Source organism: Carcharhinus amblyrhynchos, chromosome 6 (genome assembly GCF_965287045.1).
Source record: "Carcharhinus amblyrhynchos chromosome 6, sCarAmb.v2.hapA, whole genome shotgun sequence".
NCBI classification, from domain to species: domain Eukaryota; kingdom Metazoa; phylum Chordata; class Chondrichthyes; order Carcharhiniformes; family Carcharhinidae; genus Carcharhinus; species Carcharhinus amblyrhynchos.
This window is the reverse complement of record NC_137329.1, coordinates 25866950-25880556: the sequence shown is the minus strand read 5'-3', so window position 1 is coordinate 25880556 and position 13607 is coordinate 25866950. Positions and strand designations below refer to the sequence as shown.

The 13607-nt window shown below is 39.6% G+C and overlaps 1 protein-coding gene across 5 annotated transcripts in view; it reads left to right on the top strand.

The window, feature by feature from the left end:
* usp47 (ubiquitin specific peptidase 47) overlaps nt 1-13607 on the top strand; it is a 166673-nt gene that overhangs the window by 82759 nt on the left and 70307 nt on the right. For all 5 annotated transcript variants that reach the window (XM_080190073.1, XM_080190071.1, XM_080190069.1 and 2 more), the window contains 5 exons: nt 6666-6779; nt 7478-7628; nt 11390-11486; nt 12435-12580; nt 12718-12797. In XM_080190073.1, the coding sequence (XP_080046199.1) occupies nt 6666-6779; nt 7478-7628; nt 11390-11486; nt 12435-12580; nt 12718-12797 (588 nt within the window). The remainder of the gene's footprint in view (nt 1-6665; nt 6780-7477; nt 7629-11389; nt 11487-12434; nt 12581-12717; nt 12798-13607) is intronic.

The window sequence follows — 13607 nt, the reverse complement described above, 5'->3', positions numbered from 1 at the left end:
TTGGCCCTCTTTTACATTCTTCACTGCATATTTTTCTTTGCTTTATATTTTTCTCTTTCCTCTATCTCTTCATTGACACACTAGTTGTGAATTAGTGATAACGTAAGCATTGACTCTGGTTGTATCTTGCTTTTGTAAACAGCTGTTCATAGGAATCCTTCCCCATTTCTAAAGGTTCCTTTTAAACTCTAGTTGGGAACATGTTGAAAGGATAGGACTTATGAAACGAAAGCAGCCAAAAGAAAACGCTTCAACCCTATTCTCTTCTCTTAACTCCCTGTAATCCATTTGGCGTAATTAATTAAAGATCCCACACTTCTCACCAATAGAAGATAGTGTGTGTCTGATGGAATCATCCTGTCTTAGATGTGTCCTCTCTAGACCCAGGGAACTAAATTGAGACTTTTACTTTTCTTGACATCCAAAGACAACCTTCCCAACAAGTAAACAAAAACGGGTATGACTATTTGCAGTTGACGGTGTAGCTTACGCATCAGGGAAAACTCAATATCATATCAATTCACTGCAAGATGATCCTCTGGAATTGCAAAAATGGCAGGACCAATGGGAGATGGCATTCAATGCCAAAAAAAATGCTGTGTCATATGCATCACCAACAAATAGTTTAAGATCTGTAATCAATTTCTCCAATAGGTAGATACACAGCTATATCTGGAAGTTCATCTTTTAAAAAAGTCTTCAATGGGGATTCCACATTCAGCAGATATCTAAGCAGGATTCTTGATATTGCAACAGAAGTGCCAGTTATATCTTGCCAAACATTTGTTTGTCCTATCCTAGAGTAGCAAATTGTGTGTGGGATCCTTATACGGCGAGAGATATAAATAAGATTGAAGTGATCCAAAGACATGCTGCATGATACTGTACAATCATTGTGGGAAATGTACTTGTGTCATATCCTTGATCAAAGATTTGGAATGGGAATCACTATAGTTAAAAGTTTATTCATTACAAGCAGTCTTACATTAACACTGCAATGAAGTTACTGTGAAAACAGCAAAAGAGGAGAAAAATGCACTGATAATGTTCCATTAAAATATGAAACAGACTGTTGGGAATTGACAGAAACAAGTACCTGGTGCTCTTTGGCAATGACAAAACACAAAGACCATTTGTTTCCAAGACTGGGTATTAATGCTTTTTCTTCCCAGAACAATCCCACAATGGAATAAGCTGCCAAAAGAAATAGTGAAATCCGCATCATGTGAGATCTTCTTAACCCATCTCTAGATTATTTTCATTTAAAAATTTTCATTAACAGAACTACTATTTCAGCAGGTTTAGCTAATGCTACCCATATAAATATAGGTGGAGTATGGCAATTAGCTTGTGATGTAGACATAATTAAAAGAGAAGACCCTATCCTCCATTATGTTAGATCCCAGTAACACAACAGTGTTGCTAGTTGCTACCCCTGCTACTTGTACCAGTTCCCAACATCCTCCTCTCCCTCCACCCTGAAGATCCTCAAATTATCTCTGTGCTTGTAAGCTGCTGAATGACATTGTTCCCTGATCTTGGTACCTCTGTCTCTCCACTAATCCTCAATCCCAGGAGTCTTCATCTGGTAATCCCGAGCCTGAACCTATGCCCCATAGGGGGATTCTCTGTATGCACTGTGTGCTGAAATTGCAATTTGGTTCTTTTCAGTAGATTTACAATTCTGTGACATAATGCTCGTAATAGAAATTCCCTCCTGAGACAGCACTAGTCGAGACAGCACTAGTCAAGACAGCTTAGTTGAGACCTAGCTAAGAGATTGTTGTTCTACAGTCCTGCTTCTAGAAACTGTAAAACAAACACTGCGCTCTTTCTGAATTTACGACATCCTCACTTGGTACATAAAATTGAACTTAAGAACAAAGAAAACTACAGCACAGGAACAGGCACTTCGGCCCTCCGAGCCTGCACCGACCATGCTGCCTGAATGAACTATAACCCCTTACCCTTCCAGGAACCATATCTGTCCATTCCCATCCTATTTATGTATTTGTCCAGGTGCTCATTAAAAGTTACTATCGTATCTGCTTCCATTATCTCCTCCTGGCAGTGGGTTCGAAGCATCCACCATCCTCTGTATAGAAAAAACTTGCCTTATACACCTCCTTTAAACTTGCCCCTCGCACCTTAAACCTATGCCCCCTAGTAATTGAACTAGAATAATAAGGTAATGATGTAGAATGAGCTTTCTTTATGAGCAAAGTAATATGCTGCCTCAGAAAAGCAGCCAGCATAATCAAGGACCCCCTGCACCAATGACTTATTTTCTTCCACTTTCTTCCTTTGGGAACAAGATGCAAAAGTCTGAGATGACGTCCCAACTGACTCAAAAACAGCTTCTTCCCTGCTGCCATCAGGGACTTTTGAATGGACCTATCATGTATTAAACCAATCTTTCTCTGCATCTTCTCCATTCCTCCTCCCCTATGTACTCTATGAATGATGTTTTGTCTGTATAGTGCGCCAGAAGTAATATTTTTCACTGTATCCCAAAACACATGACAATAATAAACCAAATCAGAATTGCAAGATGCTGAATTTATTTTTACATGATTTATTTTAATATAGCGGCTTGCTTTATAATCTAAAGCTAATAGTCTGCATTCTTCTAGTGAAACCATATTTATATAACACATCGTGTTATTTAATTTGAACTGCTCAAATTTAACAGTAGTGAAAAGGAAATTAAAGTATACTCATGATTCAAAGATGCTTAATTTGTTTGATCAGTTAACTTGAACTGAAGTAGCATTTAAAAAGCCTTCCAATGAAAGTTGTTGAACATTTGCTGCTTAATTGATACTTTACATAGACAAGTTAGAAAGGACAGATAAGTGGCAGATGGAGTTCAATATGAAGATGCATGCATTTTGGTAAGAAGAACATAGAAATTCAATATAAAATAAGGGGGTACAATTCTTAAGGGGGTACAGGAGCAGAAGGACATGGAAGTAAATATGCATAGATCATTGAAAATGGCAGGACGGGTGGAGAGAGCATTTAATAAAGTAAACTGTATTGTAGGCTTTACTAAGAAGGACACAGTACAAAGAGCAAGAAAGTTATGCTGAACTCATATGACACTAGTTAAATCTTGGCTGGACTATTGTGTACAATTCTGGGTGCAACACTTAAGATTTGAGAGTGCAGAAGGTGCTTACAGAAATGGCTCCATAGATGAGAGACTTCAGTTATGAGGATAGATTGTAGAGATTGGGACTGTTCTCCTTGGAGAGAATGCTGAGGTCATTTGAGAGGCGTTCAAAATAATGGGGCAGACCAGAGTAGACAGGGAGAAATTGTTCCTGAGTGTAAAAGGTTTGAGAACAAGAGAGCACAGATTTATAGTGATTTGCAAAAGAAGCAGATGTGATGAGTAAAAAAACATTTTCACACAGTGAGTGGTTTGGGTCTGGAATGCCCTTCCTTGGAAATGTGATGGAGGTAGGTTTATTCGAGACATTCGAGAGGGCATTAGATGATCATTTGAACAGAAACAACACGCTGGGGTATGGGAAAATGGCAGGAGAATGGCACTAAGTTATGTTGCTCCTTTGGAGAGCTGGTATGGACATGGTGGGCTGAATGGCCTCCTTTTGCATCCTGTCAATTCTGTGAATTCAAATCCCTTGGCTCAAATGGTTTTTGACCACTGAAATTCCGAAACAAACCACAATCCAAGTATTTTGCGCCGCTTCCTCATAATGACTTAATTCAAACTAATTCAAACATATTCAAATGTAATATGCCATTCCTCCTCACCATCCCATTAATGGGTGATTTTGTACCAACATTAGACTCTATGAGCAGATTAAAAATATTTTTGCAGAATTTCCCAAGTATTTTGAAGCACCAAGAATCCCTGTAGAAATGAATAATTTTTAAAGTGAAATGATTTTCCCAGTGCCAAACTCAATGGATCACACAAGATTTTGCATTTCAAGACTGACTGTACCTAACACACCAAATCAATGCAGACTAAATACCACAGTTTATAGAGAAGAGATATTCCTATTAATTTAACACAATGGAAAACCCCATGCAGCATTTATGCAGCACACCACATTCTCAGTGGACAGGTAGTCCTGAGTTTAAAGTTCAGACATCTTCCTCGTCTACCGGGATCTCTTCTACCTTCTTCACTAGGATGAATCTGCTGGTGTTCTTTTAAACAAATCTCTTATACACAACCATTGAGCATGATCAAATGGGCTTCCCATTACGCAGTACCTTCTGATGATTTTGTGGTGCTGAACTCTTCACAGTCCTGGTTCTTTATCTAGAACATAACATAAGAACATAAGAAATAGGAGCAGGAGTAGGCCATCTGGCCCTTCGAGCCTGCCCCGCCATTCAATAAGATCATGGCTGATCTGTCGTGGCTCAGTTCCACATTCCCGCCCTCTCCCCATAACCCTTAATCACCTCGCTTATCAAAAACCCATCAACCCGCGTCTTAAAAATATTTAGCGAGGTAGCCTCCACCACTTCAACGGGCAGAGAATTCCAGAGATTCACCACCCTTTGAGTGAAGAAGTTCCTCCTCAACTCCGTTCTAAACCGCCCCCCCTTTATCTTGAGGCTGTGCCCCCTAGTCCTACTGTCCTTTCTGAGCGGGAAGAGTCTCTCCACCTCTATCCTATCCATCCCATTCATCATCTTATACGTCTCAATGAGATCTCCCCTCATTCTTCTAAACTCTAACGAGTACAAGCCTAGTTTATTCAGCCTCTCCTCATCGCTCAACCCCCTCAACTCTGGCATCAGCCTAGTAAACCTCCTCTGCACTTCCTCCAAGGCCAAAATATCCTTGCGTAAGTATGGCGCCCAAAACTGCACACAGTACTCCATCTTCACCAGCCGTTCAATTTGTGGCTCCCCCAGAAGCAATCCTTCTCTCCTGCTTTGCTTAACAGCACCAGCTTTGGATCATTTTTCTCAAAAAATCACTACTACTGCTCTGAGAATCTTATTCTTCTGGGCAGCAGTAAACCAAACACAGCTTCTTTTATGTCCAGGTGTTAAGACTTGACCTGACTTTGAATCAGTTTCAATTTGAGTTGCTGTCTCTCTAATAAGCAAGTCATGGGGATTTGTCTCCAGGCAGACTAGGTACAAGTTACATGGTCTTGTCTCCAAGCGGATCCCATGGAGGTCTGATCCCCCACTATTGTTTTATGTTGAATTAAAAGAGAGAGTTTTTAAACCATCTCAGGCATACAACAGTTACGACAATGGAAATTGCAGAGATCCTTTTGCACAGAAGTTATAATTTCTCCATAGCTCCATAATGTTGGACTCACCTTAGTTTATTATTTTTCTGACACCACCAAAGTCTCTTCAATTATTAAATCATTGAACAGTACAGTACAAAATAAGGCCATTCAGCCCTTTGAGACTACATTGGGTGTTTCGTAGAGAAACCTATTAGTCCCTTTCCCCAGCTGTTTTTCCAATTCCTGCAATTTGTTTCTGTTTCAAGCATTTATACAGTTCTCTTCTGAAAGCTGCTATTGAATCTCTTTCCACCACTGCATCAGGTAGAACATACCTAGACACTCATTGCATAAAAAGGTTCAAACTCAGATGACACAGAATTCTGGTTATGTTGAAGTAGCCGACCATTCCCACTGACAGAATAGCAAATCCCATAGAATGATGCCAGTCATAAGTCAAATTCCACACTGGTAACTCTGGGTTAGCCAAACTTACCTAAGTTTGTAGTATGACTGCAGTGACCACTCGGGAACCTGTGCTACAAAGACTATAGAAATGCTCTGGAATTTGTCATTGCAGCGCAGACGCTGAAAACATGTTTGACTGCATTAACAGTGTATGGTGGATTGTACTGTGCATATCTGAAGGCAGCACACACAAATATGAAGGAGTTTCTCCAGAACTAACTAACTTATGTTTTTCAGTGCAAAGCTCTGACTTTTACAAGGCCAGGTCATTATAAGATGGGAAAAAAACTGAATCATAGAATAGAATCTCTACAGTGCAGAAGAAGGCCATTTGACCCATCAAGTCTACATCGACCACGATCTTACCCAGGCCCTATCCCCATGACCCTACTTATTTACCTTACTAATCCCCCTGACACTAATGGGCAATTTAGCATGGCCAATCAGCCTAACCCCCACATCTTTGGACCGTCGGAGGAAACCAGAGCACCTGGAGAAAATCCATGCGGACATGAAAAGAATGTCCATGCTGTTCACAGTCACCCTAGCTGAGAATTGAACCCAGGTCCCTGGTGCTGTGAGGCAGCAGTACTAGCCACTGTGCCGCTCCATTGAATTGAATGCAATCCCTTTCATGCACTGCTATTTTACTTGTTTTAATTTGGCATTTGAAGCTGTTTTTAACATGGGTCACATTTTAGACTTATCTGGTTCCATAGAGATATATTCATGTGGAAATGGGGCCTCCACAGTTATCACAAAGCTCCATTTGACACAAACTTGTGGGCAGGACCCTGGGATATAATTTAGCAGGATTTTATTGTGTTTGTAAGACCCACAATTCCATATATTTGATATTGCTTTACTAACCTGTCCTGTTATCATTTCTTGGTGTCTCTTCCCTTTAAGATTGAACCATTTAACATATCTAAACCTGAACTTTAATTTGACTTGTTTCAGAGCCCTCTGGATTACACTAGTGAAAAATCTCTCACTGATTCAGGATTTGAACCGGGAAAGAAAAATTTTCTTCATCTCACAGACAAAGATGGTGAACAGCCCCAGTTTGCATCGGTAGGTGGACTCGTGTCTAAAGATTAATTTTAATCCTAGCTGGCATTAGGAATTTTGTTCAGCTTTTCCAGTTACTATAAGCTTTACCTCAAAAAAAAATCTATCCTCCTCCTGTTATTTGCATTTTTGTGATTCCTACTGATTTGAACAAGTAAACCAAATTTTCATTGCATTTGCAGAGCTTTTGAGTGCTGATGAGATCTAATTGTGCAGATTGACTATATCACTCAAACCAAGTGATACATTTTTTAAGCTTGTGTATATCATTAAAGATTATGCATGTTAGGAGAAGAGATGGAGGAAAGATCTATCAGGCAGCTGCTGTTTTCTTGAATACACACATTGAGGAGAAAAAGTCCCATTAGAGGAGCAATATTATTTCTCCTGGTTTGAGGAATATAGTGCTTTATTTAGTCCCCTGAACATCAAAATTACTCAATTAAAACTGGCATAATCTGAATGAACAGAGTGTACCTGATATTTGGTTTAAATTGCTCATGAATTGTCAAATGATAAAATGTAACAACTACTTGCTAGCAATTGTGTGGATTGCAAAAGAAATCTTAGTTTTGATTTTAAACAATGATTTTTCTGTAATTATTGTTATGCATCATCTTCAGTTTGACTGTTAATGGTCTTAATCATTTGTAGGCCATTTGGAAAGAATATCACTTGAGTATACTTTTTTTTCTCCACAGGATGAGTCTGGTACAGCAGAAAGCAGTGGACATGATGACAGCACTCAGGAAAGGATTATTGGCCCTCAGCTGAGAGAAAACACCATGGGCTGTGGGGAATACAGTGGCCAGAATTATTCGTACTCTCCTGTCCTGGGAAAGTCAGAAACTGGTGAGTGAGTTACTGAAGAACAAATGTTCTCTTGAGAAGCAACTTGCAAGAAATTTGAAAAATAAATTGAATGTTTAAATGGCTGCAGAGCAATTTTGACTGAATGAAAATGCAGCTTCAAATTGTATGGTTTAATTAAGATATATGGAACCTGCACAAACCTGGGTAATCCATATTGATTTTCCCAGAAGCTTTGAACTTGAGCTGTGATTTGCTCATGAATTTTTTAAAGTTTTTGTTGTTCTGCTCGGACCTGCTTCTTTGTAAGCCAATTGTTCATTTAAATTTAATGGTTGGCATAGTGGTCATCACTGCTGCTTCTCAGCACCAGGAACCTGGGTTCAATTCCTGGCCTGGTCACTGTCTGTGCAGAGTCTTCTGTTTTCCCAATGTCTGCGTGGGTTTCCTCTGGTGCTCGGATTTCCTCCCACAGTCCGAAAGGCATGCTGGTTAGGTACATTGCTCTGCTAAATTCTCCGTTGGTGTAGCTGAATAGGCACTGGAGTGTAGCAACTGGGGGATTTTTGCAGTAACTTAATTGCAATGTTTATGTAAACCCACTTGTGACACTAATAAATAAACTTTAAAACAAATCCCAATTGTCTGCATTTGGCCCATATCCCTTGATACCCATCTTACCATGTAACTATCTAAATGCTTTTTAAAAGACAAAATTGTACCTGCCTGTACTACTATCTCTGGCAGCTTGTTCCAGACACTTGCCAAACGTTGTGTGAAAGAATGGCCCCTTTGGACACTTTTGTATCTCTCCTCTCTCACCTTAAAGCTATGCCCTCTAGTTTTAGACTCCTCTACCTTTGGGAAAAGATATTGACTATCTAGCTGATCTGTGCCCTTCATTATTTCGTAGACTTCTATAAGATTACGCCTCAGCCTTCTACGCTCCAGAGAAAAAATCGTCCCAGTCTATCCATCATCTCCTTATAACTCAAACTATCAAGTCCCAGTAGCATCCTAATAAATCTCTTCTGCACTCTTTCTAGTTTAATAGTATCCTTTCCATAATAGGAAAGTGGTCTTACCAATGCCTTGTACAACTTCAACAAGATGTCCCAACTCCTGCATTCATTGTTCTGACCAATGAAACCAAGCATGCGGAAAGAATGCCTTCTTCACCACTCTGTCCACCTGTGACTCCACTTTCAAGGAGCAATGAACGTGTGCCCCTAGATCTCTTTGTTCTATAACTCTCCTCAGTGCCCTACCATTAACTGAGTAAGTCCTGCCCTGGTTCAGTCTACCAAAATGCATCACCTCGCATTTATCTAAATTAAATTCCATCTGCCATTCATCAGCCCACTGGCCCAATTGATCAAGATCCCATTGCAATCGGGGGGGATGATTTTGTTCTGCTCCTGGACAGTATGTTGTGTTGAGAGATGAAATACCATCAGTAGAATTGTGCAATTATATACAGCTTCAACTGCTTCCTGCTTTTTGAATGATCTTTTTTAATTCACAGACTAAATCATTAGTGACTTTTTTTTTGTGTGTGCCTACATGAGTGTGAGCTGCCTTTGCTGCTTTAAGGGAGAAATGTATGTTATGTTTTCTATTCATTTGTGTGTTGACTTGGATAGTAAAACAACATAGTTTATTATATCTTGTACTTTGAGAAAGTGTGTTATTTACTCTTTCAGAAGAACAACCAGTTCATTCTGTAAGTGGGGGTGGCGTGCTAGTTGTCATTTACAGTGAAGCAAATTTGATATATCCAACATCGAAGAATTAACTTTCACTGGCTTCAAGTGCAGCAATTGGAAGCTGGAAGACTGCTCTTCATTTCCACTAAAATTCTGACTGGATCAACAAAAATCTATAGTTTCTTTTGAAGTTAAATTGGGAAGCATTGCTTGCAAAGTAGCATGCCTGTGTTTGACCCACACTCTCCTAGACTCAGTCTGCGCAGAGAAATGCTGACCCCCATGATTTGCTAATGTAAAAGGGCATGCCTTAATATAGTGATTTTCATGTCCTTGGGTTATCCCACTTCACAGTGAATAAATTACGTTTTACGTAAATCACTGCTATGCCAGTTTGTGAATAGCAGTATTCCACTCTTGGCTGAAAAACAAATGCTAAAGAGGTGAGTGAAGAGCTCCCTACTGCTCAGATCGTACTGTAGGATAATTTGTATTGGCTTGAACAGGCCTCAGTTTAATGTCTCCTCTGAAAAACAGCATTCCTGACAAGGCAGCACTTCTGTACTTAGTTAATGTAGTTCTATTATCTTGCATGTAAGTGTTCCCATTTGGTGCATTGCATGAAATCAAATCAAACATTGAAAAACTGTTCCTGCTTATTAGGCGAGATGTAAAACTGAGGACCCATCTGCTCAGCTGGGCTTAAAGATCCACAGTCACTATTTCAGACAAGAACAAGAGAATTCTCTCCTTGGCCCTGACCAATATTTTCCCTTCCATCGGCGTTGCTTAAACAGATGGTCTGGCTATTATCACATTGCTATCTACAGGACCTTGCTGTATACACTTTTCCTCTGTTACAACAATGATCACACTTCAAAAAGTACGCTGTGAAGTACTTTGTGGTTATGGAACAAGCTGTACCAGTGCAAGTCTTTGTTTCTTTTTCCAATGTTATTTAGGTCTAACTAAGTGTGGCATGTTGAACACCCAGACCCAGCTGTAGCCAGATGATGCATCATGCGACTTGATGACTATTTGGTTTCAGTGAAAGATGTCAAGATTCCAAGTTGCAGCAGTTGTCACCTCTATTCAGTAATGCGAGTAAAAATAGTTGCCGGTAAAAAGTACTGGCAGACACCCTTATAGTGATTTTTATGGATACTGCGTAGTGTGTTAATAAAGAACGAGAGCATCATCTAGTGGTGGAAGGATTTCGCTGCATTTATGCAGTGACCATATTAAAACATGGATTGAATTGCGCATTTGTAGTCGTCAAAGCAGGAGGGATATTTTTGACATGGATATGTGTTTCGTTCAAAGCCCTTCCAACATTATCCTACCATTGCAGTAGCCACCACACACACTTCCTGGTTCTGAATAACTTAAGTTAGTTTTCTCTTCACTTAAATTACCATTACACTCCTCAGGCTTTCTTGCTGTGGTGTCTGGTTTTGCAGGGAAGGATGAATTTCGTGGTCAGGCAGGTTTGAAATGACCCTCGGACTGGTTTAAAGCATAAGATCCCACAGAAACCAATGATCTGCTTTGTTACACGAACATCCCCGTAACTTGTTTCACTGGAGTGGCTGAAAAGAAAGTAGAGACAAATATTCTGTTTGATAGTATTTTCGACATTTTGAAATATTAAAACTTCAAATTAACCACTGGGTCTGTATTAAAAGGAAAAGATGACAGAATACTTTGAACATAAGTGCTGGTGGAAAGTTTGCCTCTCAAATGCAATCTGTCACGTTTCAACTTGGCCTCAGCTCCTAGTAAAAGAAAGAAAAAGCTTGTATTTATATGGCATCTTTCACAATTTCTGGTCATCCCAGTGTTTTGCAACCAGTAACTACTTGTAAAGCATAATCGTTGTTGTAATGTAGGTCAATTTGCATACAACAAGCTTGCAGGAACAGCAGTGACCAAAAGTCTGATAATAGTGAAGCAATAATGATGATGGGCAATGAGTATTGGCCTTTCTGGCAGTGTCCATATCCTGAGAAATAATTCAAAATCATAAAGGGAAAAATTATTTTCATTGAATTAAGTTTATAATTTCAACCATGACTGATGGAGTTCTGTTTCTTACAGGATATGTTGGATTGGTAAATCAAGCTATGACCTGCTACCTGAACAGCTTGTTGCAGACACTCTTCATGACTCCTGAGTTTAGAAATGCACTGTACAAGTAATGACTCATTTAATTATTTCTCCATGCATGGCAAGTAACAGAATATGATTGACCATTTAACCACAAGGCAGTGCTGTAGCTTTTGCCTCTGGGGAATTTGCGGACACTGATTTGTGTGTGAACCTATAATAAAGATTTGCAGCTGGTCTCACTATGGAACAGAAAAATCCCAAGATTATTTGTCATTGTGAGCTCCCTGGTACATGCTAAGGAGCCTCAGGGCCACATAAGTTAACGCTCCCATTAACCTGTGTTTTTCTGAAGCTATGGATACCAACCAATCCCAGCACTCTGAGTTAGGATTTATTTTCCAGAAGCTGGAGGAGAAAAGCCCTTTCCAAAATTCATATTTGAGAAAGAGAACAGAATTGTTTGGGTTATGATGGGCCAATTTTAATAGCCCAGGGGCTAGAGATGTCCATGGGGGCCCGATTTAGATACCCTTGCTTTAGACTAAATATCTACCAATATAGAGCAACTGTGTGGAAGAGAGGGATAGGAAGAAAACTGTTTGGGGAAATAAACGTTTCACTTTCCACCAGTGTCCGCAAGTTGAGGATATGAAATTTTATTATTGGATCCAGAGAATCCCAACTCCATTGCAATGCTTTTTTGGATCTGGAGATGACGATAACAGGCCACATCTTGTAGAATAATACACATTGATATTGTTTCAATAAATTTATTGACCAGGCGGTATTCATTGGTTAGCTTGAATGACATAATTTTACTTTTATCAGCACTTAGCCAGAGCTCTATATCTTACCAATAGTCCCACAACTAACAGTTTTATGAAGCTCCTTGGCTGACCCCTCTCGAGTGGGTGAATTCAATCCAGAATATTCTGGCTTTTTTTCATGATTTTTAGATGTTAATTTTTCTAGTGGATGCATGGAGCTGTCTTCCAGTATGTTACCATTTATTCCTGTATGGACATGTTCACAGATGGGAGTTTGAAGAATACGAGGAAGATCCAGTGATCAGCATTCCTTATCAACTCCAAAGATTGTTTGTCTTGTTACAAACTAGTAAGAAAAGAGCAGTGGAAACGACAGATGTGACCCGAAGCTTTGGCTGGGATAGCAGTGAAGGTTAGCTGGACATTCGGGCTAATTTACTCCTTAGTTGTAAGGTGCAAGGGGAAAGAAAATATTCTCAAAATTATTTAATAGTTAAGCTTTTAGTTTAGCTTGTAAAGGCTTAATTGCTATTGTTTTCCTCTTGCTAGCCTGGCAGCAGCATGATGTTCAAGAGTTGTGCAGGGTTATGTTTGATGCACTGGAACAGAAATGGAAGCAAACTGAGCAGGTAACTGCATATTTATTTTAATAAAACACCAACTGATAGGCTTGATCTTATTTGAAGGGGACCAGGGTAAAACTATTACTTTTCTTCCATGCTATTTCTATGCTTGCTTTAGACTAGGTAAAATTCAGAGCAGTATTTATTGCTCAGAAACTCCAAAGTATTTTTTGAAACCCGCCTGGATCATAAGTTTTGCCATTTGTTTTTGGCTAGGGCGAGCATGAAATGCTTCACTTCAGGTATGATTCAACTGACCCACTAAGGAGCTTTTATCAAAGTTTATTTAAGTATACAGTTAAAATGCATAGGAGGAAAATTAGTAATAACTTTAGCTAATTTACAAACAAAGAAGAAAACAACCATGATATTGTATAAACCTTAACAGCTAAACACTGTCCCAACCAAACAAATCCCATAAACAAAACCCTTGCCACAGGCTTAACACAGCAAATATGAATGTTCATGTGATGCTGGAACTTAGTTGTTTCGTTGGATGCTGCAGTTCTCTTGAGACACAGACAAGCTTAAATTCAGAGCAGCTTCCCAAAACACCAGAGAGAGGGAGAGCGATACTCTGGTTACCAGCTATCAAACCACTAACAGCAGAATTTTCACACAGGAAGGCCAAAACCCTTGCTTCCAGCTAGCCAGCAGAATTTCCAATGCCAGGGAGAGAGAGAAATAGTGCTTTCTACTTGACAACCAGGACAGCTTCTAACTAAATCAGCTGCTAGCAGCCCCACAGTTGAAAATGAAACTTTGAATTCGCAATGAAGAAAGGAAATCTGTCCAAAACACATGACTTGCCATCCA